Source organism: Embiotoca jacksoni, unplaced genomic scaffold, assembly GCF_022577435.1.
Source record: "Embiotoca jacksoni isolate LCO1_2020_lvr unplaced genomic scaffold, fEmbJac1.0.p SCAF_6, whole genome shotgun sequence".
Taxonomy (NCBI): domain Eukaryota; kingdom Metazoa; phylum Chordata; class Actinopteri; family Embiotocidae; genus Embiotoca; species Embiotoca jacksoni.
Window position 1 is genome coordinate 15,663,907 of NW_027185414.1, and position 25,981 is coordinate 15,689,887.

Here is a 25,981-nt window from a genome sequence, read left to right on the forward strand (position 1 = left end):
ATTTACGGAAGTGGCAATAAAACACCATTACTGTCATAATAATGATTTACACAGCAGAATTGAGCCAAATATTCAGCATGCAATTTGTGTTCAATTTAAACCAAGTGTAATCGCTCTGGGTATTTTAAATAGCAGTGTGAACAGCACAGATAGGACAGAATAAATCAAACTCACAGGAATGCTAAATCAGGGCCAGGTTCTCACTGTTATTTTATTTTGCTATCATACTCGAAATTACAGTAGTTATTGACCAGACCTTGTAAACTTGCACATTGTGAGCAACTACTAACAGATTCGAAGTACTGTAAGGTAAAAAAAAATTTTTTAAAAAAAGAAATCTATATTTATTAGCCCCAATTATATATACACTGTGCACAATTATTAGGCAAGTGAGTAGTTTGACCATATCATCATTTTTATGCATATTTTTTCAACTCCAAGCTGTATAAACTTGAATGCCTATTGGATTTAAGCATATCAGGTGATGTGTATTTGTGTAATGAGGGAGGGTGTGGCCTAAGGAGATCAACACCCTATATCAAGGTGTGCATAAGCATTGGGCAGCTTCTTTTCCTTTGGAAAAATAGACCAAAAAAGAGATTTAACTGACTCTGAAATGTCAAAAATTTAAAAAAGTCTTTCAGAGGGATGCAGCACTCTTGAAATTGCTAAGATATCGGGGCGTGATCAAAGAGCCATCAAATGTTTTGTTGCAAATAGTCAACAGGGTTGCAAGAAACGTGTTGGGAGGGAAAGACGCAAATTAACTGCCAAAGATTTGAGAAGAATCAAACGCGAAGCTACCAGGAAGCTGTTATCCTCCAGTGCTCATATTCCAGAACTGAAACCTACCTGGAGCCCCCAGAAGTACAAGATGTTCAGTGTTCAGAGACCTGGCCAATGTAAGGAAGGCTGAAACCCGACCACCATTTGTAAATTTTGAGTTGTTTGTTTCTCATTCTCACTTTAATAGATGAAAATAAACAAATGAGATGGGAAAATTTTTGTTCTTTATTTAGTTGCATAATAATTGTGCACACTAATAGTTGCCCAATAATTGTGCACACACAGATATTCTCCTAAGAAAGCCAAAACTTCACTTTTACTTTCTTAAATATTCAGGTTTGAGGTTTATTAACATTTTCGATTGACCGAGAGCACTGTAGTTGTTCAATAATAAAATTAATCCTCAAAAATACAACTTGCCTAATAATTGTGCACACAGTGTATACAATATCAAACAGCAACAGTACAACATAATCATAAATATACAAATGTAGCTGTTCTAGGTTTGTAAAACATATTTAGTTTAACTTTTTCTTAATTGCTGGATCTAATAATTTTATTTGTGAAGACAACTTTAAATGACTAAAACTAAAACAATAGAAATACACATTGACAGTAACCACGAATATATGACACTTAAACTTTTGTCGGTATTCACTAACTATATTGCTCTTTTGACTTTCAACGTCATATGAAAAGCACAAACAATTGAGTTCTGTGCAATTATGCAGGATGAATAACAAAGCATTATACCGGAATGACTCTGTCTGTAATTGTAGAACAGCACTGATTGTGTTTCATGACCCCTGTGCTGCTAAAAATCTATCAAACCCCACTGCGTTATCTCAGACCAACAGGACAATCAATGAGAAAGTCTAACAGAGGTAATGTGAATAGTAATGCAGCCCCCTACTTCAAAAATGACACATCTTCATGCATTATGAAATGATCCGTGTTGTGCTACTTGAACCGTAATTAAAATCAGTTTACAGTAAGCAGCAGGACATTTGTGTTTTTCCTACAATGCTAAAAAAAGAAAAGGGACATTATTTTGACGGGAGCCATTTTTCACAGTCTACAGCATCCACGACTCCTAACGAACACCAGCCTGCTCACATTACTCTGATTGGCTTCTTCACTCTGGCTTGTTTGTTTTAGAATTGATTTACAAAATATTTGTATTACCTACAAGGGTTTACAAGCCATCAAAGTACATCAACGAACTTACAACTAACCTTTTAAAACCAAACCACCTTTCATTTAATCTCATTTGTTAGTGAAACTGAAAAGTGCTACACAATAAAAGGTTATTCTTATTACAGCTAAGCAATGCATTTAAGCCACCTCTCCAATAACTTACTACAGAATTCTTGGTTTTATTTTACCCTGCTGAAAGTTATATTTACTGTACAGTGTATTGTGATATCAAAGTACAATCTAGATATGCTGTCATTTATGTGCTGTGGTGTGAAACATCTTGTTGAAGACCACACTATCTTAAAACTCACACAGCTAGAAGTAACTATGATATTAAAGTTCAAATAAATATACCTTTTGAGGTAATTATTGTGTGGATAGAAAACTTATTTGATGATTGTGTGAAATGTTTCATCCCAGAAGATTCCAGTGTGCAAGAAGTTGTGCAATATACCAGCATGTGTGTACATTTTTGTGCAGTGGAAGGAAATAAGAAAAAAAACATCAAGTCCCTAGTTTAAAAGTATAGTTTTCTCAGTGGAATGAATATCGCATCCAAACAGCAAAACTGCACGTTGGCGTTCAGACTGCAGGCTTTTATTTTGTAATAAGGACTTCTCAAGTGGTCGCTGGTGGGATTTCCCCAGAACAGACGTGCCAAGAGATTCTCATCATTAAGTCTGCTGAATTAAATTCTTTATAGTGTTGCTTCTGGAGGTAGAGTCGGTCCACAGCAATCACAGCAGCATTTTGAAGGAAAACATTGTACTCGTCTGCTGTGATTCAGACTCGTGGATATAAAAGAAGCTTCCCGTTTGCTCTGTAGAGCTAGTCTCAAATCCTGAATCACACAAATCCTTGACTGTTTGGTTTTATTATCCATTAAACACTTCATTCCTACCACTATGTTTCATCACAAATGAACACATCAGTGGCTTCCTGTTTCTCTGTATACAAAGCAACAATCAGATTTCTAAAGGTTTGTCCTAAAAAGAAGGTTTGTTCGGCTGACATTAACAGACGCTGGATAATTAGTTAACATGAACCAATCAACAAATTTGTCGTCATAGAAAACTACATGTTTTAGACAAGATGTGGTGGTCGATGGTATATTAATAATTCAAGGATATGAATCTTCAAATGGTTGTCTGTATGGATTACTTCAGCCTTGTCTCCTACAAATTCCATTTATATGCATTTATTCCTCATGAGCGATTTATTTTCAAGAGCAATATTCAGAGCTAACTGGGGGCCAGCGAAAATACCAAGAGGATGGGGTGGTGAACGGGCATGTAAAACTTTAACCCACAACACTGCCAGCCTGTTTCAGTGCTAGGATTTCTGCCTGTGCCTTTAAAATACCACCAGTTCATCCACTTACAGGCAATTGTTCAGCATATATGGCAGGTAGGCTTTTCTGAGTATCTCGCCACAGTTCTCCTGTGGATTTAGACTGTCTCTGTGTCTTTTGTCTCTTTGTATAATCCCACAGGGGCAGTACCATATGTTTCAGGACTCTAAAGATATTCTTTATGACTCTGGTTGTATGTTTGGGGTTGTTGTCCTGCTGCAGAATACATTTGGCACCGAGCAGATGCCTCCCTGATGGCATTACATGATGGAAAAGAATCTAAACATTAAAAGTGACTCAAACTTTGGCACAGTATTGTATATACTGTATTTTTTTCCCTCACTTCTCTCATGTGGTATCTAGTCACAAAAATAGTTTTAGCTTAATTAGTCTAGAGCCAGAGATTTCTGCTTCTGTCACATTACAATTTCGGGGGAAGTAATTGAAATTGTTTGTTGTGCCTACAACATTAAAGATACTTTTCATAACTTGACCATTAGAAAAGTCAAGGACAGAAGAACAGACAAGAGTTTCTCAGCATCCTTAGTGTAGGGCTATAACTAATAATTATCAAGTCATTTGATCATAATTTTGATTAATAAATCATTCCGTAAATAAAGTCAGATTTTTTTTATTTTTTTTTTAAACAGAATCTGGAGCCCACAGGAAAATTTACAATTCCTTTTTTCTGTTCAATAAACGATTCAAAACCCAACGATATCCAGTTTAAAACAAAAAAACGTAATCAACCACATCTTCAGAATCAAGATGCTAAAAACGAGTGAACCTCATTGAAACTATTAACGGACTGTCAAAATTCAGACATGGAATCGTTGACACTGCTGGTTTTATCCATCTTTTCAGGTGAAGGCATGTAATAAATATTTGAATCTGATCAAACTGATGCACTGGGTCGCAATGGTTCAGCAATATTTGGCACCTGATGTGCAACAGTGAACAGTCGCACTGGAAAACAATCATGTGAAAGAGTTCTCAGTCCCTTCACACGCTGTGAGTGAGAGGGTTTTAAAACGTATTTTGCATTTGACTGACTGTTTATCTCTGTGATTTAATTAACAACCATACAGTTAGTGAGAGGGACGTTCACTGCCTGCTTTCACTCCTCGAATCAAGCTTGGAGATCCCCTAATAATTTTCTCATCAATGTCACCATTTATTAGATATAATTGAAGATTCAGTTTATTATGTCATTTGCCTGCAGTCCAACAGCATAAGCATATTTAAAAATGTAATTCCTATTATCACATGTTGTCTTTGAAGCATTTTGCTGGATATTCTTGCTGTAGTATGTTGTCTATAGATTAAAGTTGAACATTTATGACAGGAGTACAAGTCTTCGAGATATTTTATAGATTAATTAGATAAATTCTTAAAACTCCAGAATGATGTGCACAATACACTATATTTGTCTGTATTAATGGAAGATTTAACGGCTTAATTGCAGGTCTCTCGGTCAAAAAACTAGTGATGGCAAGGCAGAAACACTGATCAAACTTTTGATCAGGGAGTTTGAGGCAGTAGAAGTTGCTCATGTAGAAAATACTGGTTTGCTGTGTTTTTCAATCATCCTGCTGTTAGCTTAATGTGACCAATTCACCTGGTGAAGGTTTGAAGTTGTTACCCCTGAGGTCTGGGGGCAAAATTGTTCAAGTTGTGCATGTCTGTTTTTGACAAAATACAGTTTTAGTCTCATGATTTCTCCACGGAAAATAGAAAGGGTTTTCACAGTCAACATTTATTTGCAGGCATAGATTTAAATAGGCCTGTACTCTTTTGAATTTAAGCCTCTAACTTTGATCCTTACCGTTGCAATTAGCAGTTGAAAGATGCATGCGAGTTGGCATGACACTTATAAGCGGTCTGAGTCAGGCTCCATTAAAAATTTTGCTTCTCGTCCAAATTCAAATGTGTTTCAGTCCAGTTCTGGTCTACAGTCCTCCTCTTTGGGGTTTTGGGAAATTAATGGTCTGACTGTTATGGATTTCTGATTTTGACTTTAATTCAAACATGAAAAATGTTTGCCAGCACATTTACATGAAGTGCACTTCTTAGAGGGGCTCAAATTTACAAACATGTAACCAGTTTTCTGCCATAATATGAAACATAATAAGAGTGATTTGGTTATAGGTATTGACAAGTAAGACAAACACAGTCCTCATCTATAAATACATCATTTGTGTATCTCTGTATGACCCTACATGTTTGTGGAGACAGAAATATATCCTGCCTCGGCACCCCAAGTTAGGTTTGTCTGTAAAAGGTTCAGCGTTTCTGTGGAGAAGATGAGGGATGAAACCCTTTTCAGTCAACAGACTGTACGAGCTGATGCACATACAGTGGAAACTCTATGCCAATTGTCTGCACTGCTTCAACTCTGCTCTGGGCAGCAGAAGAGGAAGCTAAGCTTTACCTTAAAAGTGAGCCTGCGCTTTGATGTGAAGGGTTTTATTATCACAAAATACTGGGGAAATGTGAAATGAATGCAGTGGGAAATATTAGGGTGTTTTTTTTAACGGCAGTTAAGGTTTCTGGAGGGACAGAAGAGGTGCAGGAAGATGAAAGGAGATAGCTTCAGATATACAGACAAGTATGAAATGGAAAAAAAGAAAATTCCTAAAGTAGCATAATAAATCACAGGAATATATGGAGCAAAAAGTTCCCTGGGTTTGCTCACTTTGAAAGGAGACTGTGGATGTGCAGTATATATTTCTTTTGCTGTTGCATTTCTTTTCAAGTTTGACATTTATCATCAATAAGGTGTCACAGTATTCACATCAAAAACTGTCAAAAAGTGTAAATCAAAATCAGGATGCCTGTGACATCATTGCTACACCTGTTTTACACTAAATTAACAAAGGAGGACATCCTCATTTGAATAACGTTGGGCTCCAGTTTGAGCCATTTCCATGAGATTTCTTTATTGTTTTAAGTGCAAATAAAGAAAAATCTTTTCTTATGTTACCTTGCTGAAAAATCTATTCAGAGATAGATGCATCATATCCTCACATCTAGTGGCAATCAAATGTCTGCCAGCATTTATTAAGAGGCATGATATTTAGCAGGAAAATGCACCCCAACTCCAGCTTGCAGTGATGACTCATGGTATGACTGATGCATGAACTCATGGTTCTTCAGATCTCAGTCTGCAGCTTGAAATTATACCATATTATCTTTTTGGGGTCCTGCGGTTTCTCCACTGTTTCCCATCTTCACTCAGACAGAACATCAGCTCCATCAGAGAAGGGCTGCAAACCAAAGTAGGCTACATATTTACAATCCAGTGAATGTAGAGGCTGTAAAATAATTTGTAATAAAGCTTTTAATTGTGTTCCATGACTTAAGGAATGAAAAATAAAGAGCATCACTTCATAGCTCAGTAATAATAAGTTAATGAAGGATAATGTTGACAGTTAATTATTGGGCATAATTGTAGTGATTTGTAACCTAATAATATCCGTGCTTCCCCAAGGTAATAAATATGGTTCTCTAGTTATAATGTAGCAATTCGTGTCCAACAGTAAAGAGTTTGAAAGGCTTCAACCCCTTAGTTACTGTTGCTATGCCTGTCAGCTTTACCGTCTTGCATGCAAAATTATGCAGGTAACAAAGATGAAAGTGGCCAATTTAGTCCCAAAATTCATTTAAATTTTTAAAGCAATGACTGTTTGATTTCAGACAGAAGTTAACAGAAGATGTTTCTCATTTCTAACCGATAACCATCACTTTTGTCAGCTCAACTCTCGTCAACCGTTGAGACTTCTTCAGCTCTAGCTGCCAAGCTAATTAATGCTATTTCACTGGGTTTGTTGACAGCTCTGTCTTCTGCTAACTGCTGCTAACACTGGCCTAAACTCTCACATACAAAGAGTTTGGTACACATATATAGTCCTGATTACATCTTTTTGTATTGTAACACAAAATGTAGTTAGTTAATGAGATGCTAACTCTGAGCCTTGGAAGTGAATCAATGGTAATATTTTGGCAGTAAGACCGTTTGCAGTCAGTTGTCAACAAGATGTCACAATACCTAAATTTTCTGGTCTTTTGCATAATAATTTGGTAGTATTAGATCATCTATTAATTAAAAAAAAAAAGGGCTATTTAGCCAACCCTGAGCATGTGCATGAGCAGCAGTGGAGTGCTTTCAGATGTTTTATCTACATCTTCATCCTTCTTGAGCTGTGAAAACTTTGGAATATGTTGTTACAAACACAACTTCAAGCGGCCGCTGTGAAACGCAAACATCTTACAGCCGCCTTTCCAGCCTGCAGGGTTTAGTGGTTCACACTCTAAAGATAGATTTTAGGTGGGGTACTTTAAGGCTGTGAAGCTCACATAAACCAGAGATTGGCTAAAGTTTATGAAAATTTGATTGACACCTCAATTATTAATCTTAAACTTGTATACATTAAAGAATTTGCGAAATACCATTGTGAATACTCTCCTCAAAATTCACCTTAAGCCTCTGCACACTCTGCTTTGGAACTGGCACCACTAGACACAAAAATGAACAAAGCACTTCCACTCGCATTACATTTACATTAAGGTATTTAACTCTTGCTCTTATCCAAAGCAAATTATGATGAGGGCAGCAGTAACATGAGCTCAGGCTCAGACTGGTGGTGCCCTGATGGTAGATCCAAGTAAACACCGCTGTAATGTGAAACTGCCTCTCTGACAGAAAGTTCTACAAAAAGAAATTTGAGGAAGAGCAGCTAGATGGTGAGGAAGATGAGATTTAGACAGGAGTATATTTGCAAAAGGATATGGCAGAAAGCAGTTTGATAGAAGAGGGAGCAGAGCAAGGGACGTGAGGTATTTCTTGAGGAGATGAGTTTTAAGTTTACAAGCAAAGGGAGTGGTTGTGCTTCCCTGACCGAGATTGTTCCTGTGCAGTCAGGGAGACTTGGTGGAGTGAGGACCTGACTCCTAATAACTCGAAGTAGACTCAAACATGGACTGTAAGTGGTGGAGAGGTGATTTATTTGTACCCTGGTGTTGGTGGACTGTGCTGCCATCCCTAAATGACATGGACCAAGTGTCAGCAATTAGGTTTGCAAAACTTGTATTTGACAGCATGGAGGTGGAGTGCAGTCTCTCATCCAAGATTGTGCCACCACCCTGGAGTAAAGGGTAGTGTACTTTTCTGGTGCAGTGCTTTTCACTTCAACAGCGCAGTGGAAACAGTTTGTCTGAGTCAACATGCAAATTAGTTGGTGGGCTTGATTATCCAAGGGGAATGCGCTGTTAGGAATATCCAAATGTATAAAGCTATTGTATTTTGGATAGAATCGACTGGATGGACTCTGACTTCTGTCTTGACAGTAATGGCCCTTTTCTTGTAATGAATTTGGAAAAAGGCAGCAGACAATTAGCAGTTAACTGCAGGGGCATCACACAGGCAAAGCGCCATGAGGCATTTGTTTTATAGTGAGGAAGGAAAGTTGACACCAACGAATGGGGGGACAATTATTTTTTGGGCTGAGGCTTCATGCTGTAATTGACTGTTTTAGAAAACTGCTGGTACAATTTTTCAGGCTGAACAAGACGCAATAAAACATTGCAACAAATTCAGTCATACTTTATCAATTGATCTTTTGACTTTTATCTAAGATAACAGCATTGGGAAAATATCATGATTTTAACCTGCTCAACCATGACGGTAAACATAGTAAATATACTCGCTAAACAGCATGTCAACATTGTGACTTTGAGCATGTTAGCATACAGATGTTAGCATTTGCTTGAGCGACAGTCCGAACCTCAAAGATATTAAGTTTGTAATAGAAACAGAACAAATTAGCAATTCAGAGAAGTGTTAAAAATTCTGGCCTTTTATTCTTAAAAAATACCTGAATAGCTGCTACAATTTTCCAGTCAATAACCACATGAGCCAATAACTCTGTACTACATGTTGAAATCAACTCATAATGACATGACAAGCTTAACTTTATGTCCACCTTGTAATTGGGCAATAAATATACAAAGCTGTTCTTCAGACAGCTTCATCGTCTGCACTGGTCCCAGAGAAATCTCTCTGTAGCCCAGTAAATAAGAGCATGAATAAATAGGTACAGTGTGTTATTAAGTACATAATGCTCAGCTCATTAACAGCTCTATATTCAAATCCTGGGACCTGCGGGTTCATGTTTTAGAAACTGAAAAACTCGTCTCTTTCTCTTTATAAAAACATTTGTTTAGTCAAAGAAATGTTTCTAAAAGAAAGAAGAGGTGATTTTGGTTCCTGAATATTTATCTGCGGCAACACACTGACAAAGTAATAGCCACATCTTCTTGACAGACAGTTTAATGTCTAAAGCAAGTATCCTGTTATTTGTGTCCCACTCATATCCACAGTTTATGGTCACATTTGATTTTTGTTCTTTGTCCTTGATGATGCTCATTTGCACCAAACTCTTTTCATGTTTCTTTGGGTTTTTTGATGGAAATGACAGGAAGGATGTCAGCTGTGCTATTTTGGTCAGTGTGATGATTTCAACCTCATTCATGCTGAAACACCGGGTGTCCTGGGCTGATGCTGAGCTCAGCACATGTAAGTGATTTCTGAGCGTCCTCCACAGGCTCTGACACTGACGTCTCCTTTGATGACCACACACAGTGTGAGCATGTAAACAGAAGAGCGCATCTTCATTGCTGCTCTGCAGTCTCTGAATTATTTTGAGATACCATTCAAATTATTCTGATACTAATCAGCAGCATTGTAAGGCCTAATTTATTTTCTAATTCATTTCCCTCCAAGCTTTAATTCTTGCTCGTTCTTTTCAAAGTGTTATTTAAACTCAGAAATTCTAATTCCTTTTGATTTATTAATTAATTGAAATACCAATATGTTCGAATGGGTTTTTAGTGATCATAGGAAAGAATGTAAATAAGAATATAAGTGGGTTTATATATATGTCAAAAAAAAAAACCGTAACCACATAACTATCACTTTTAAAACTGGATTATATGTTAATTAGAAGTACTTGGAGGAATGTTTTTTACAAGGCAGATATCCATTCAGAAAACCAACTCAGAACATACTGTATTAACCAAAATGTCCCTTTACTTATTGTGATCCGTCACCATTTGCTCGATGGAGGTATCACATTTGGGAAGACTTTGCAGAGTTTCCTGCACCAGGGTCCTGAAGCTCCCAGAGGTCTTCATTATGCGAGGACTAAGTGCCGCTGGCTTTTAGTCATCAAGGAGTCATGCCTTTCCTCCAGGGCACTGAGCGCTATTCGCATTCCCCACCATGGGGACTCCCCTTCACAGGCAGGGATGCAGTCGGCGGCTGAGGTGATGAAGGGCCTCTGCTTGTCAGCCAGTACATGCTTTAAGCAGCCTCAACGTGGTGCCATCATGACCCGCTGCACTGACAGCGTGGAGTTCCCCAAACTCTCACACCTGAGTCACAGTCTGGTTTTTAATGTCTAATGTTGCCATCACAACGGAGACATGGATAAAAAACTAGACAAAAATGATATTTTTAATTTAGAAACATTGTCCAAATAAACCAACTGAAAGTGTTCGCAGTTCTAAACAGAAAAAATGACAATTTGAGTGAATGAAATGACTTGATAGTGAAATTGTGTTTTTCTTGCTCTTTGAAACGTATTAATTTCTAGAGAAAACCTTGGGCATTTTTCGGTGCTCAATTGAACATATTCTAGCTGGCATGAGCATCAGGTGTAAGACCCTACAGTGAGGAACAGCAATGTCTGTGCAGCCTTTGGTACGCTGTGGTTTTAACTCTTGAGGGTTGTGTGTTGGTTTTGTATTTTTGAATTACTGTAAGGCTACAAATTAAATGTTTCAAATGAACTCTCTCAAATCAAGAAGACTGACTGACTGCTGGGCTACAACTGTACAACAATGACAATATTCTCTGTTCTTTTTATTTCCAATGTTTAAAACCAGGTGTGGCAGTGTGGAGGCAGCGTGGAGGTCCTGCCCTGTGCTCACATCGCCCACATAGAGCGTGCTCATAAACCCTACACTGAGGATCTAACGTCTCACGTGCGGCGAAACGCACTCAGAGTCGCACAGGTTTGGATGGATGAGTTTAAAAGCCATGTCTACATGGCGTGGAATATTCCCATGGAGGTCAGTGACATTATTAATCATGTTTTTATGTAGTCATTAAAAAAAACATCCTATTGAAATGTTTGTTTTTTTGACATATTTGATTAAGCAAACATTTTATCCTCAGTGTCTACAGATAATGATGGTTTACTTACTACAACCACAAGGAAAATGTGTTTTGTCAATCATTTGTATCAAAAATAAGAACAGATCTAATATTCTTCTGTGGAAAAAATCAGTGGACCCTTAGCCTCAGAAACTAGTATTGCCCCAGGCCACAAAGAATCCTATGGCATTTGCCATTTTTATCTTCAATCTATAATAATAGAAGAGTGCTCTGACCTGTGCTCGCTCCAAGAGGAGGCTTTATTTCTCTGAACAGGGTCTTCTTGGAGCTGGAATTATAACAATTTTGGATGTGCAGGGACAGAAAATCTGGAGAATAATCTATTTCTTTAAAAATAGTACCTGTTATTTTTTTGTTGACAAATGGTCAGAAGTAAAAATTTTTTTTAAAAAAAGACTTCCTTTCTGTAACTTCTCATAAAGCAGAGATTGATTATAAGCCGTCCTACGTTTCACAGTTTAATAATCAGATGAGAAGAAACCATGAACGCTGAACTGCATAGACTTTATACCTTTTTAACACAGTCTTGTCGGATGTCAGCTATAATTCAGCTCAAGGTTACAGATAGCAGAACCACTGACACTTCAGATGGGTGCAGACAACGATCAGTACCCTAAAAAGCATATTACGCTGGGATATTGTATTGATAACGTATCACAAAAGACCTCATTATGAAATATTGCAATGCTGATTGTTTATTCCATCCCTCGTAGAAACATGACAAGACGAAGAGCTTTCTTCATAGTTTGATTTATCTTTTTTCTTTTGTGTCGCAATCCAAAGGGGGGAGTATTGATACAGTCAGTCGTCCAGGTTAGATGTGAAAAAATGATGCGCAAAGCCACAGATGGTATCAGCCAATACCACCATATATGTGTAGGACCAACAAGCACAGTCCGTTCTGCAGCCACCTAAACGAAATGCTGCTGGGTTGAGTATCAGCTGTTATCAGCTGTTCTCCTCCCGTCGCAAATGTCGTGTTGAACGAGGCCCGACACCTCACGAAGGCTCAAATTCAATGATGTTCTCGTCAGTTACAGAGAGGCCTGAATTAAATATGTGCCTCTGAATATATAAATATATAATATGAGTCAATAAAATGGTCCAAATGGAGACATTAGCAGTTAGAAAATTCATTGTAAAAGCGGGCAATACATTTTTAAAAGATTAATTAAAGAAACTAACTGGATTACAGCTGTGACTTGGAAGCACACTGATTAATAATACAGAAAAAAATAGATACAAAGATAGAAAAGGGACATAATTCCTATTAAGTTGGGTTTTTTTCAGCAGAAATGCAACAGATTTTTTCTCTTGAAGCTCTGTTTTAGTTTTTTTTGTATTATTTGAGATGTTAAATAAAGATATCTGCCTTGTCAACAACCTCATAAACTTGTGATTTTACAGCTCTATTAGTGTTATTTTTCCCAGTTTTCAGAAGCGACAGAGGTTTATTTTATCTTGGACTGGATTCAGTCGATTAAAATAAATAATTGTACAATGTCGTCTTATGTTAAATGTAGCATCCCTCTGAGGCGAAGTCAAATGTTTGTTCGCGGAGTCGTTTTTTTCCTTGTCCTGTATAATCTGTTTAAATATGTAAATCCATGTTATGAATAGATGAACATCTGCAGGCAATTCATTCAGTCAATAATGAGGCGTTTAACAGAGTCTGTACTCAAGAAGCATGAAATTTACCCCCAGCTTTAGCCCATGAATTAACTACACAGCAAAATTGTCAGTGTTAATTTATCTCAGTGTGAAGAATCAACACAGTGTTCATTTTAAGGTCTTGGTTAAGTTTTTAGTGTTTTTGAGCACCAGAAAGCCGCATCAGCAACATTAGCACCCACTTCAGTCTGTTGGGTATTAAAGAAAAGCGTCAGTGGTGTTCAATGAGTTGCAGTGGACAACACGGGGCAGATGGTAACATTTCAGTAATGGAAGAAATATTCAGATCCAAAGTTTAATTACTCTGTAAATAACACTGCTTATAAACCCTGCTGCAGTAAAATCACAGATGCTTTAAATCTGAGGGTTGTGAAATGAGACCATTAAAATCATTACTCCTGTGAGAGCCACTCGTTTAATGCTAACAATGTATTGCACTTTGTGGGCTTATCAAGGGTTTCTATGTACAGTCTTAACCTGACTAGTAACCAGTTACTACACACATAAGATAAGATAAATGTGGAGTAAAAAGTCTTCAGAAATGAAGTCTTAAAATAGCATAAGAAGGTAAACACTGAAGTCCAAAGGCACCTTAAAACTGCATTCAAATACATTACTGGAGCAAATGTACTCAGTTTTTTCCATCACCAGTAACATGGGACTGTCTCTGAGTGTTAATGTGGGATGTGGCAGCTGGATAGCGGATGGTTTTCAAGTCGGAACAGGAAAAAATCTAAACTGTGTAGAAGCTGTTCAAATGCACAACACACGGCTGCACAATCCTCCTCAATGGCCCATTATCTGATTCTCTTCTTCACAAACCACAGTAAATCAATTTTATGCTTCTTGTGCATCTGTGTGTGTGTCTGTATGTTTCCATGTGTGACTGTTTGCGTAAACCCAGGACTCAGGGATTGATATCGGCGACATCTCTGAGAGGAAGGCTCTGAGGAAGAGGCTGCAGTGTAAAACTTTCCGCTGGTACCTGGTCAACATCTACCCGGAGATGAGGATGTACAGCGACACCATCGCATACGGAGTGGTAAGCTGCCGCCTCCCTCTTCATCCCAAATTCAATTCACCATCTACAAAAGCCAAAACAGGGCTAAAGTGTACCTGAGCGAATCATTTTAATCCCTTGTGTTGGGATCCGGATGGCTGCAGTCAGGAACACAAACAGTTCAGTTGCTGCAGCAACTTTGACTCTTCGCTCCCACAAACTTACTGAAGAACACTTTTCTATTGGATCATTGTAATGGACTTAGTTACTGGGATACACTAATGTATAGATTAATTGAAGCTTGCTTTAAATAATATAGCACGAGAAGGCTTTGCAGCAGAAATGTATTAGTCAGAGGAGCCAGAAACGTTGACAGCCAACAGGGCATTCTGGCAGTGTTTCTGTTTGCCCATTCCTAGTTGTTCTCAAACAGCTTTATTTCAACAGTCCTCCCACCTCACATCAATATGATGCAGCCTAATACGAAGTGACACACAGACTGCAGTATTATGGAACTGCATTCTGCGTTTCATGGATTAGTTTTTTTTTCTTTTACACACCGACAAATGGCAGATGGATATAGTGAGGAAATAGACGGACCTCATTACATTAATTTATCGGAGTTAGTTGACCTCTTTTTTTCTATATTTGTGACATGCATTTCATGGGCAAGTCAGCTATGGAGGTTTGAGGATTCATTACATGCAGCAGATTGTCATCCTTGTTTAGCACACTGGTATGAGGAAAAAACAGAAGAGACCATACAGCTCAACGAAGACACAATGAAATCAGAAATACATTGCTCGTGGTATACATTTCTTTCTTTCTTTCTTTCTTTCTTTCTTTCTTTCTTTCTTTCTTGATTACAATTATGAAGAAAGTCTTTGAGGTCCGATTGATTTATTTCTCCCTTCCCCTCCTGATCTAAAAGTGTGAGTGAAGAAGCGATGGATGGAGGCCAACTGTCCATATCTTTTGTATTTGCTAAGCCCTGCACGAGTTAAAGCAGTTGGATCACACCCTCTTGTATTATTCTCCAGCCACATGTTTCACTCAGAAATACATCATGTTACAGAAGCTCACGGTGCTCTAAACACGGTTCCAGTGTGACTGTGTCCCCACAGGTGTCACTTAGTGTTGCACGTTTACTATTTTTTCACCGCACTAGAGATGTTTACAGCTGAGCTATTGACGGGACCATGCATTGCCTGTGGATTTACTGATTATCACATAGATAGACATCTCTGGAGCCAATGGGGAGCTGGAATCATCCCAAGCTGTGCTCCTCTGATCGCATCTTTGCCTAATTCACTCCTCACACAAACCACTATCCCTGAGCGCCCTACAGTGCAGTTTGTATCTTGTAATCAGGCACACCTTTGTCATGACGTGCATGAATAACCCTCTGGGCCTCAAAGACTGAGTCATGTTCGTGAAGCGTGACGCCTCTGATTTACATTTTTATAAAGCAAAAATGACTTCAAGAGGATTCAGAGTATGATTCACATTTTGGATGTTTCAGCCCACTCAGGTTGAGCTTCTTCTGTATTTTCTGTAATTATTTTTTTTTATCTTTATATTCTGTTCATGTGAAGGTGCCAGGCTGATGTGGGTATTAGGTGATTACTGTGTAAACAGCTTTTCCTCTTTTGGTTTGTAACACTTGTCCAAAGTCACACAGATTCGTGAGCACATTTTCATAAAAAAAAAAAAAACAAGCACAGCAGCGAGCAGAACTTAATGTTTGGATAATAATTTTGTCCCACTGCAGAAGAAATAATGCACTGCAGAGTTGAAGAGAGCAGGTGGTTTGCAGCTTCCTCAGTCAGCCTCTGTTGTGGCACTAGATTTTGTCTGCAGACTGGATGCCACACATGATCAGGAACAGTCCATCAAAATTAAAAGACGTGCCCCGACTCTCCTGCACCACATGCTTTGTTCATCTCAGCTGAAATTTTCAGCCATCCTGCCTTCATCAGGGTGTTGACGTAGATTATTTCCAGTTTCCTTACAGAATATGTTCTCCATTGACCTGGCATCTGATTTATAAATTACTCTCAAATTATGCTAAGTATTCAAAACAATGGTTTCATAATTTTTTTTAAACCGTTTAGGAAATACAATATTTACTCTAACGACATAAAAAAAACTGACTGTACATACAAAACATAATGTTTCAACCATCTTCAATGTTCGGTTTTCCTCAGCAGATGGTCATGAATTGTAGAAATGCAACAGTGTCCTTCACAGATTTTTGACCTCCCGTCAAAAGAATTACTGGGTTACCTGCAGAAAAGAAGAGCGACATGTAGTTTACTTACTCAAAAATGTAAATTTTGTTTCCAGTGACTTAAACTTAAGTTGCTCAGTTTCTTCTTAAAAACTCCTTCTCTGAGATCAAATAAAATCCAGCAGAAACAGACTTCTTCACTTTGTTTCCTTTCTCTTTTCTTGATGGCTTCATCAACACATTTGGTCAATAACACATGTTGTTCTGGAAAATTGTTGTTTGTTTTAGTTGTAATGAACTTGAATTGAAGCTCCTACTGGTCTGCACCTCACAATGTGAGCCTTCTCTAAATTAGAAATAATTATTGATGGCAGCATATATTGTGACCGACTTGATCTTCTTCACACTGTTACGTGTCTGTGACTAATATCTGGGTTTACATATTTGCACATGTAAATGCTGTCATACCACTGACTAAAGATCACATCTGCTGTTTCTTTGTTCATCTGTGTGTTTCTTTCTTTGTCTCTCAGCTGAAAAACTCCCTGAAGAACGATCTGTGTCTGGACCAGGGGCCGGACAACGACAACGTCCCCATCCTGTATCTCTGTCACGGGATGACACCACAGGTTAGAGCACTCCCAGGCCCCCTTCTCTGTCTCTGCACCACTGCAGCATTGAGTCTATCGCCACATTTAATATATCACCTCTCTATTTTATTACCATCTTGGGTTTTTCTTCCTCAATAAAACTTCCACCAGCCTGCGGAGAAATAACTCACCATTGCTCAACCTTTCAGTAGCTTTGCCTCATAGAACGGGATCATGTTTTCTGTTTTGTCTTCCACAACAACAGTCCTTGTTTTTGAATCCGTATCAAACTCGTCTCTGATTTCATACTTCTCCATTTAGGGATGACACGTCCTCACTGAATCTGTATAAAATGCTACATTATTAAGGAAACACAGTGTAAAATTATTTTTGGGTAAAGTTATATTGTACCTGATCCTTTGTTTCCAGCTTTTTTTTTTAATTTAAAGGTCAAAAGGTTTATTTTCTTGTAAAAGAGCAAAACAGTTTTAATTTTAAACATGCAGCCTGATAGACCTCAATGACTTGCTTGCAATGTGTTTTTCATCCGTTTTCATTCATCAGTGTCTTTAAATCTCTAGACCACTTGTTCAGGATGTTTCTCAGCCTAAATAACGGGGAGCTTAAGTGTCATCAAGTGTTAGCACAGCTTGATTATCATTTACTTTCTCTAGCCTCTTCCAGCTCATATCGATCCCTCCATCCCATTACGACGGAGCAGATTGTTTTCAGAGATTGTTTAACCTTGCTGTGACAGTTGTAAACTTGTCTCATAGAGTGCGGCTTGATCTCACATTACCCCTCTCAATTCAAATGAATCTGCTGGATGTGATTCACACTCATTGAGACGGCATTGATATTTACACCGACCACAGACCTTTTTGAGACCTAGATAACTTTAAAACTTGCTAATTATAATTCTGTTATGTGCTATGAATCCATCCATAACAAAAAAAGGATTGGAGTGGCACCAGCATTTCTAATGAGATTAGGGATCTCCTCTGCGAGACAAACCTTGTCTGCTCTATTTTTATGTTTCAGTTACATCATCGAGAGGAATTAGTCCCTGGATTGCCATTATAGTGAAACAGACACATATGCTGCTGCAAATGTTTGCTGTAGTCAGTCAAAATGTGTCATTGTAAGCGTCAGCTACTTTTCATTGATGTTGCTTTGGGAGAGATAGACTTTGTACCCGAGGTGCTGCACTAAACGCACTACATCAACGTGCTAAAAGGAAACTACAAAGGCACACATGAAAGGAGGAGTATTACAAAGCTTACAGTCCGACACGTGACTGACTTTACAAGAGCAGGTTGTCAGCAAACATACAGTACAGAGCTTCAGCTCTAGCTATATTAAAACATACCGACTTAAGCACAGCTACAGTAGAAAACACCGCCACATGCGGCCTGGCAAGCTGCTGCGCTCCAAAAATGAGCAGCACAAACAGAAAATCTGATTGCTTAATATTTCGTGTGAAGGAGGCAGTTGGGGCTGACAAATGAGAAGAGTAAAAGTAACACAAGCAGCAGAATAGGCAAACAGCAGACAATGGTGGAGACAACCTTTCGCTCATTTCTACAAACAGACCTCTTGTGTAATTGTCTGCTCCCAACCAATTATACTCTAATATAAATCACACTTTCCAGTTTTCTTTTTGCAGTTTTTTATCATTTCAATACCACAAACTATTGAATGTCCTGAGTTCTCGTTCATTTCTATGCTTTAAGCTGCCACTAGCGAGGAAGTACTCGGGTCCTTTACTAAAGATACCAGAAAACAATGTAAAAATGCTAGATTTTAAACTCTGTTTAAGTAAAACCAAATATAATCAGCAAAAGATATGTCAAAGTAAAAATGCTAGTTCTACAAAAAAAAAGGGGTCCTGTGACATTTTTAGATGGCGACACTGAAGCCTTGATGTGTAAAAAAGAAAAAGAAAAAAGTTTTATGCTTGTCAGTAGACAGTACACAGACTTCTTGTTTTTGAGTGCACTAGATCAAGCTAAAGCCAGCTTTGTGCCAGTGAACACATTGACATGCTTCTTCTGCTGTATTCCTGCGAATGATTTACAGCATTTTGTCAGCTTAATATGAGCAAACATTTGCCCTTGAAAAAAGCGGTTAGGAAGCTTTCCATCAGCGAGAGCACAATTATTCAGGTTTTGTCTCCGTTCCTGAATTAATAATGAGCTTCATTTGTTTGCCTTGCCTGATCCTTCCTTGTTCTCTATTCAGTCAGGCAAATGGTATGAATATGTATATTATGTGTATGTAAATCAACCTCAGAGATGTCCCTTTTATTCACAAAGACAACCCAAGAGTAAGTCTCATTTGCTGCATATTTTAGTCCCTGTATGGTCATATACAGCTCCATCAGGACCATTATCTAACTGTCAACCGCAGCAGTCTGAATGTGCAGGAGAGTGTCAAGTTATCTGTTCACAGCAGCATGTGGTGTTTCTTTCAGAATGTGTATTACACCAGTACTCAGCAGCTCCACATCGGGCTCCTCAGTCCCACCATTGACGACGACGACAACAAGTGCCTGGTGGATGTGAATAGCAGACCACGCCTCATTGAGTGCAGCTATGCTGCAGCCAAACGCATGAAGCTCCACTGGCTCTTCTCTCAGGTGACCACCCGTGATACACAACCCACATTTAGTATAATTAGGAAACAATAGTTAGCATTTAGTTTTCTATTCTCAAAAAGCCTCCATTTGGGAAATTTGTTGAAAGTGACAGGAGAACCATCTGTGCAGGTAGCTTATCATGTAAGTAGTTTGATGTACCTTTTGGCCAGAATTCCCTTCAATTCTGTGACTTATTTGGGCACGAAGTTCACTGAAATTTAATGATTGTCTTTCTTCATTAGTGGGTCTGTGGTTACAAACTGTATTTCAGCAGAACAAGCAGCAACATGCCCCTTGACAGCAAGTGAATTGGATTTACTGCGCGCTTTGATTTGGGCTCAAAAGACCTCACATTGTTGTCTGGTATGCTGTCAGTTCAGTGGTAATCACAGATTGTTTTTGCTCTTTAGTCAAATATGTATAAAATCCCCAACGTGCTTTTATAAAAGGTTTGTTAGTTAAGAACAATATTCCTTTGACCATGTCAATACTACACCTGTGTTTTATGTTTTTACGAAGGGGGAGGCACAAAGTGTGAAAAGGTTTTTCATACTCCTACTCATATGTCACATATCCTCACAGTGATCCCAAAGCGTTTATTTTAGATAACTTTGTATAACTCAGTAAATGGGATGATGAGGATGTATTATCAAGGCTGGAGCATATCATGTCTCTGAAAGATGGTATCAATTATTGACACAATTTTGACTGCACTTGTGCAAAGTGTCAAGCTCAAACTAAAATAGATCACCCTGATGCAGCCATGGCAACTTTGGGATATGGAGCAGTCTTTGAATAAGTTTATTTGATCTAAATTCAAATATTGAAGTGTTCTGCACAAAACCAGGTTAACCAAAGATATTTTTTATGAAATGTGGAAAATATCTTCACCTCCTTTTAAAAGCTTTTCATTAGCCACAGTGATTTTTGTAAACATTGATTTGTAAAATAATGAAACCTTGAAAGTAAAGATTCGGTAAATGCTGGTAGGTCAGATGATCAGTGGTTAGGATTGTATAGTTCGATTTGTGGATAAGTGCAGCTTTTTTTATTTTTCTCGAACAAGTATCTATTGTTCTGGGTGTAGCTTTGTAAATTTCGTGTAAAACGATAGCAACCTAAATCAAATGAAAACCTTCCAATGTGCTCATAAATATATTAATTTGCAAAATCCTGGAGACTTTTTTAAGAAGCAGCACCAAGATTTTAATGAATGTCGATAAATTGGCTGAATAAAACCCAGAGCAGCTACTTTTACAAGTTAATGTAGGAGGGACTCTGGATTTTACTTTGGCCTTGTTCCAAACCTGTTAATCACCACCCACGTCTTCAATTTGTTCAGAGATTCATAGAGATCTTGTCATGTGTTTACCAAGAGCTGTTCGAGAAACAATCAGCCAATCACAGCTTTGTAGGCAGGATTAAGAATATAAGGATGTCATTTGTACGAGAACAGCTCTACACATTACAATCTGGAAAATGTGCAGCCCATTTGCAGGGCACACATGGATGCACAGAAATATGACACTGGATCACTTTTAGACTGAAAAAAATAGAAAATGGGATAAAACCCAAGGCAAGTTCTCAAGTTAATGTGAGAAGCATATATTTTCCAAGATTTCTAAGTGGATTTATGGACATTTATTTGCAACGGAGATATTGATGTCCTCAGAAAGTATGAGTAACAGGGAATATAAAAAATAGGAAGAGACTTTTAAAGCCCCTTAATATCCTTCCTGTTCTATCTCAGCCTCAGATGTCACTCTAACTGCTAACGACGTTGGTAAGTGAGCCAAATCAGCAGGACAACTACAATGACTAACGACCTGCTGTGGAGAAGACCTGCATGTCCCTCTGGTCCCCTTCACCTCACGTAGTAGCTGTGACTCATGTCTCTCCCTCCTTCATCTCTCCTTCATCTCTCTGGTGTCCCTCTGGGGAGGTCCACCTCACAGTTGGAAAGTGTCTGCTCTAAATGAAACAACCAATGGTGCAGTCTTTGGTACGCTAACCTGTTAGTAATGAAGGTATCTGCATTTGGCATATATTGTACCATAAGACATATTTTACCTGCTGGTTTAATAGTTCAGTATGGAGTACATATGTTGGAGTGGGTCACTTAATTACAGAACAGGTCAGGCTAAAAACAATGCAATTTTACCTCATCTTAAAGGTTTGCAGTAATAAATAGATCTCCGAGTAGTTATGCAGGCGTCTGTACACAAAACTCAGAACCTAAACAGTACTGACCAGGGTTAACTCTGTGTGCCATCTCTGAGAAGGGCTGAAACAGGTGAAGTAACACACAGTTGCTGTGTTTACATGGTGTACTTGCATACTAACACATGAGTGCGATCACGCTGTCAAGTACAGAAACAAGCAGTGCACTATAAGTACTGGGATGATGCAATCAAAACAGTGCAAACATTGAGTGTGAAACAATCAACACTTTCCCCACTCGATGGTTGCCATCCTGGCTACTTGGTGGAAACAGAGGGACCTCCGACGTAAAGAATTTTCAAACTGTAGTGTCTGAAGAAGCTGCAACTTTTGCTGAACACTCCAGAAAAGTGTTTATTTTTCATTAAGTCCCACCATAATGCTGCTGGAGAGAAGCCACCATTGTGTTTATTGAGTGTGTAAAACAGAGAACATAAAAACATGTTCATTTCTGGGTAAAATAATTAAAGCTGGCAGATATGTTGGCAGATGATGCATTTCAAATGTCACAGTTATTTCTGGTAAGTTCAGAACAGCAGTGTGGAATTTGAGACATTATAATCTAATCTGTTTATCTGCAGTCCACTCTTTCAGAATGATTTACTGTAGCAGCAATGGGGGTTCAGTACAAACAGGATCTAGTGCAGGTCAGGGTCTATACAGCTGACAGCCTTTGGTTTAATGCCTTGACTGTGCCACACACTGCACCATGGGCTGGCTCAGGCAGTCCCTACATAATAGTCCATAAATGCCCACTCCCAGCCGTTACTACCAATCTGTTATCTATAAAAATGTCTCTTGAACCTCATAGACAGGCCACAGTCTTGTGGAAATATAGAAAGAATAATTTAGTGCTGAGTCTGTACAACCTGTCCAATCCTTGGGTCTTTTTCCTCCCACATCCCTCTGCATTCCTCTCATAGCGCTGAAAAGAGATCTCTTCTCACAGCTCTATCTGCGCTGTATTGACTGTTGAAGGCCTCCTCTTCAGTCACTTGCCCTTTGTCAGTCCTGACACTGTAATGAGAAAATCCTGTCTCATTTCATGAGGACATGGTGCAATAATTTTATGAGGGTGATTCATTTTGTTCAGACGCTGGCAACAGCTGTCATATTAAAGTTAATAAATTGTTGGAGCTTATTTTGTTTTCCACTTACTGATTAGCTCTTATATTTCTCATCTTCCCATAAATCAAGAGCTTCCTGTCTATTAAATAATTGATTTTAAACAATATTGTAATGGCTGTGAAACTTAATGTGTCCTTCATGTCTTTGTTTCGATTTCTCTTCGACCTCCTTTGTTTCCAATCTGTGTTGTTCGTGTCTATTTTTCCTATTTTGGTTGAGTTTCTTCATTCGGTGTATTCTCTCAACATCTTGGCATTCCTAGGAACAAAGCTAATGACGGTGCTGGCAATTGTATTGTTGTTTTTTGCCTTCAAACCATGTTGATGCTATCTGGTGGGCCCACTGAGGATGATAGTGACTCAGCCAAAACGGCGAGCTTAGGGCGCTTCAGCAGCTCACATCCGTATCCATTCACAGCAGTGTGGGTTTAAAGGAGGCAAGTTATATTGTGCACACAAATTGTTCTTCTGGAGCCCAGCGTTTTAACCAGCCTGCTTTTATCTTTTCAGGGAGGATCCATTCAGAACAGGAAATCAAAGAGATGCCTAGAGCTCGTAGTGAACAGTGACAATGAGTTTGGCTACCAACTGGCTCTGCAGAAGTGCACTGGACAGAAATGGTTCATCACAAATGTGCTGTTTAGCAGCTCCCTATGATCGACTTCTGAAAGACACTGGAAGGACTCGTTTCCTTTGTTAGGATAAGGATAAGCAGCGGGAGAGCAGTGCATGTTTGAACTAGTTGATTTGGAGCACCATGATGTCCTCTGATGAGCGGTCGACAAATGTTAAACATTTTATTTTGCCTACAGGATCAGCCATAGTTGGCGGGTATTTTGCAGATTTGACTAGGTAGTATATTTAGTATATTTTGTGGTAAATACAGTACAGTCTGATTTTTGTTAACTTAAAAGATATAATGGGTCCAATATGTTTTTCTACTTTGTTCATATTTGCTACTGTGTAGCAGCTTTCTGAATCTGTCCCTGCTGTAATTATTTTATTTTAGTGTCTCAGGTTTTATAAATCAGCTGTAAAGTTGTGGGAAATGTTCTAATACATCTTAAAATGATATTTTCTAAATGTAAATATTTTGAATATTTGTAATATATAACAGTAAAAGAACTGATGTAAACTACTGAGTCCAAGTGCCTTTTTTTAAATGTGTTACCAAATGCACAATCAAATACAAAATACACTGTATCATTGAAATTAAATGGATTGGAATCTGCCATTGATCCCAAATTGTTTTTTTTATTGTCAGAAATCTTTGTGTGCAGACATCACATATACAGCATCAGGATGCCCTGCAAATTTAGAGAACACAAATACAGAAATGCTGCAAGTTGCAGAGAACAAAACGGAACTGATTTACGAGGCAAAACAAGTTTCCAGGGGGCAAGAAAACCCGACCAACACATCCACAGTTGCTGCTGTGGTTTGTGGCTCATGGAGTTACTTATTGCATCGCTCGATGCCGGCTATGTTGTTTTGTATAAATCTATACATCAGACATGTTCTCAATTCAATAATATGTGGCTCATGCAATGTGACTGTTAAAACTTCATTATTGTTACATTTCTTTACTGCCAAGTCTCCAGCAGAGGAGTAAAAGAAAGTAAGGAGAACTAAAGAACGAAATTCAACACGGAGGAGCTGAGAAAAGCTCGTCATTTCGTTATTCTGCACGTGCAGGAAAATTACTAAAGATATCCTCATTATTTCCTTTTAGGTTTTTTTTGTGTTACAGCATGTGTTTTTTGTTTTTTTTATTATTGTCTTTGGGTTGAACTTGAAGAGCCAACATAGATTTGGCCTAAGATTTGACATTTTATTGAACAATGTGCACCCAATCAGACTAATAAACATGCACAGCAGTTTTTAGAACGTGCACAGCCATGGATGTGATGTTGCCGGTTTGTAATGACATGCCGGGGCAGAAGCTGAGCTGCCCTGACGGCTGTGTGTAACTGGGGAGGAGACGAGTGGCACAGCCTGTTTTCAACATGCCTGTCCTCGTTACCATCCACATTCAAGCAGAGCTCGGCAAACGATGGCATTAAATATACATGGAAACCCACTTTCATCAAAAGGACCTCCCTACTAACACATTTTAACATCTTAATCTTAATATATGCAATAAGAGCACCGCTGCATGCTCAAAATTTTCATTGAAAGAACACCAAAACAGTACTCCCTTGCACATTAACATCCTCTCTTGGTTGACCTCTCATCCTCATTGCCTGCTGGTGCATTTTACAAATATTACTTTCAGCTTTAAACTGTAGACAGGGAATCTGTGTATGCACATTTGCTTAATACTCTTATTATCATTCATACATTTTTCGCCCTTGTTGATTTAGCACATCATCTTTCACCACAAAATAACCTCACAAATGTTTTTTTTTTTTTAGGTTGGTACAAAGTACACTACAGAGAATTGAATTCCTGTAAATCTGGGGAAAAAGATAAATCCAACCGTATCCCACAGTGATGGAGCCGTGGAGCTGTCTCTGTCTGAGCATGAGGCATGCAATATCTCAGAAAAGTGCTGGCCTGATTTCAATGAAGCCAGGGTGATAATATGTCTGTCTTCCTTTAGAAATTCAGCATTTGCTAAATTACAGTCATTTGCTTTGCCATGGTAATTAAAGATTTTTAACATGTTCATCTTTTGCCTTTCTGGAGCAACTGTCATGAAAATGTTATTACTTACATGAGAACGTCTTTTTTTAATGGAAAACGTCTCTTTAATTTAAACTAAAAAGGTAATTGTATTCTGATTTTGTTTTGTATAGAGCATAGATGTGTTATAACTGCTCAAACAAAAAAGACACTTCATATTATTTATGGGGAACCATGTTCACTGCTGGGTAAAAGGAAATGCCTCAGGCTGAAAATGTGTCCAGGAACAAATATCAGTCCTTGATTCCCA

General features: G+C 38.4%; 1 protein-coding gene across 1 annotated transcript in view; it reads left to right on the forward strand.

The window, feature by feature from the left end:
• galnt18b (UDP-N-acetyl-alpha-D-galactosamine:polypeptide N-acetylgalactosaminyltransferase 18b) overlaps nucleotides 1-24,181 on the forward strand; it is a 75,224-nt gene extending 51,043 nt beyond the window's left edge. Inside the window, exons 7-11 of the mRNA XM_069174152.1 lie at nucleotides 11,279-11,464; nucleotides 14,146-14,283; nucleotides 17,005-17,100; nucleotides 19,535-19,699; nucleotides 23,557-24,181. Of these exons, the coding sequence (XP_069030253.1) occupies nucleotides 11,279-11,464; nucleotides 14,146-14,283; nucleotides 17,005-17,100; nucleotides 19,535-19,699; nucleotides 23,557-23,703 (732 nt within the window). The 3' untranslated portion in view covers nucleotides 23,704-24,181. The remainder of the gene's footprint in view (nucleotides 1-11,278; nucleotides 11,465-14,145; nucleotides 14,284-17,004; nucleotides 17,101-19,534; nucleotides 19,700-23,556) is intronic.
• The last annotated feature ends 1,800 nt before the right edge of the window (nucleotides 24,182-25,981 follow it).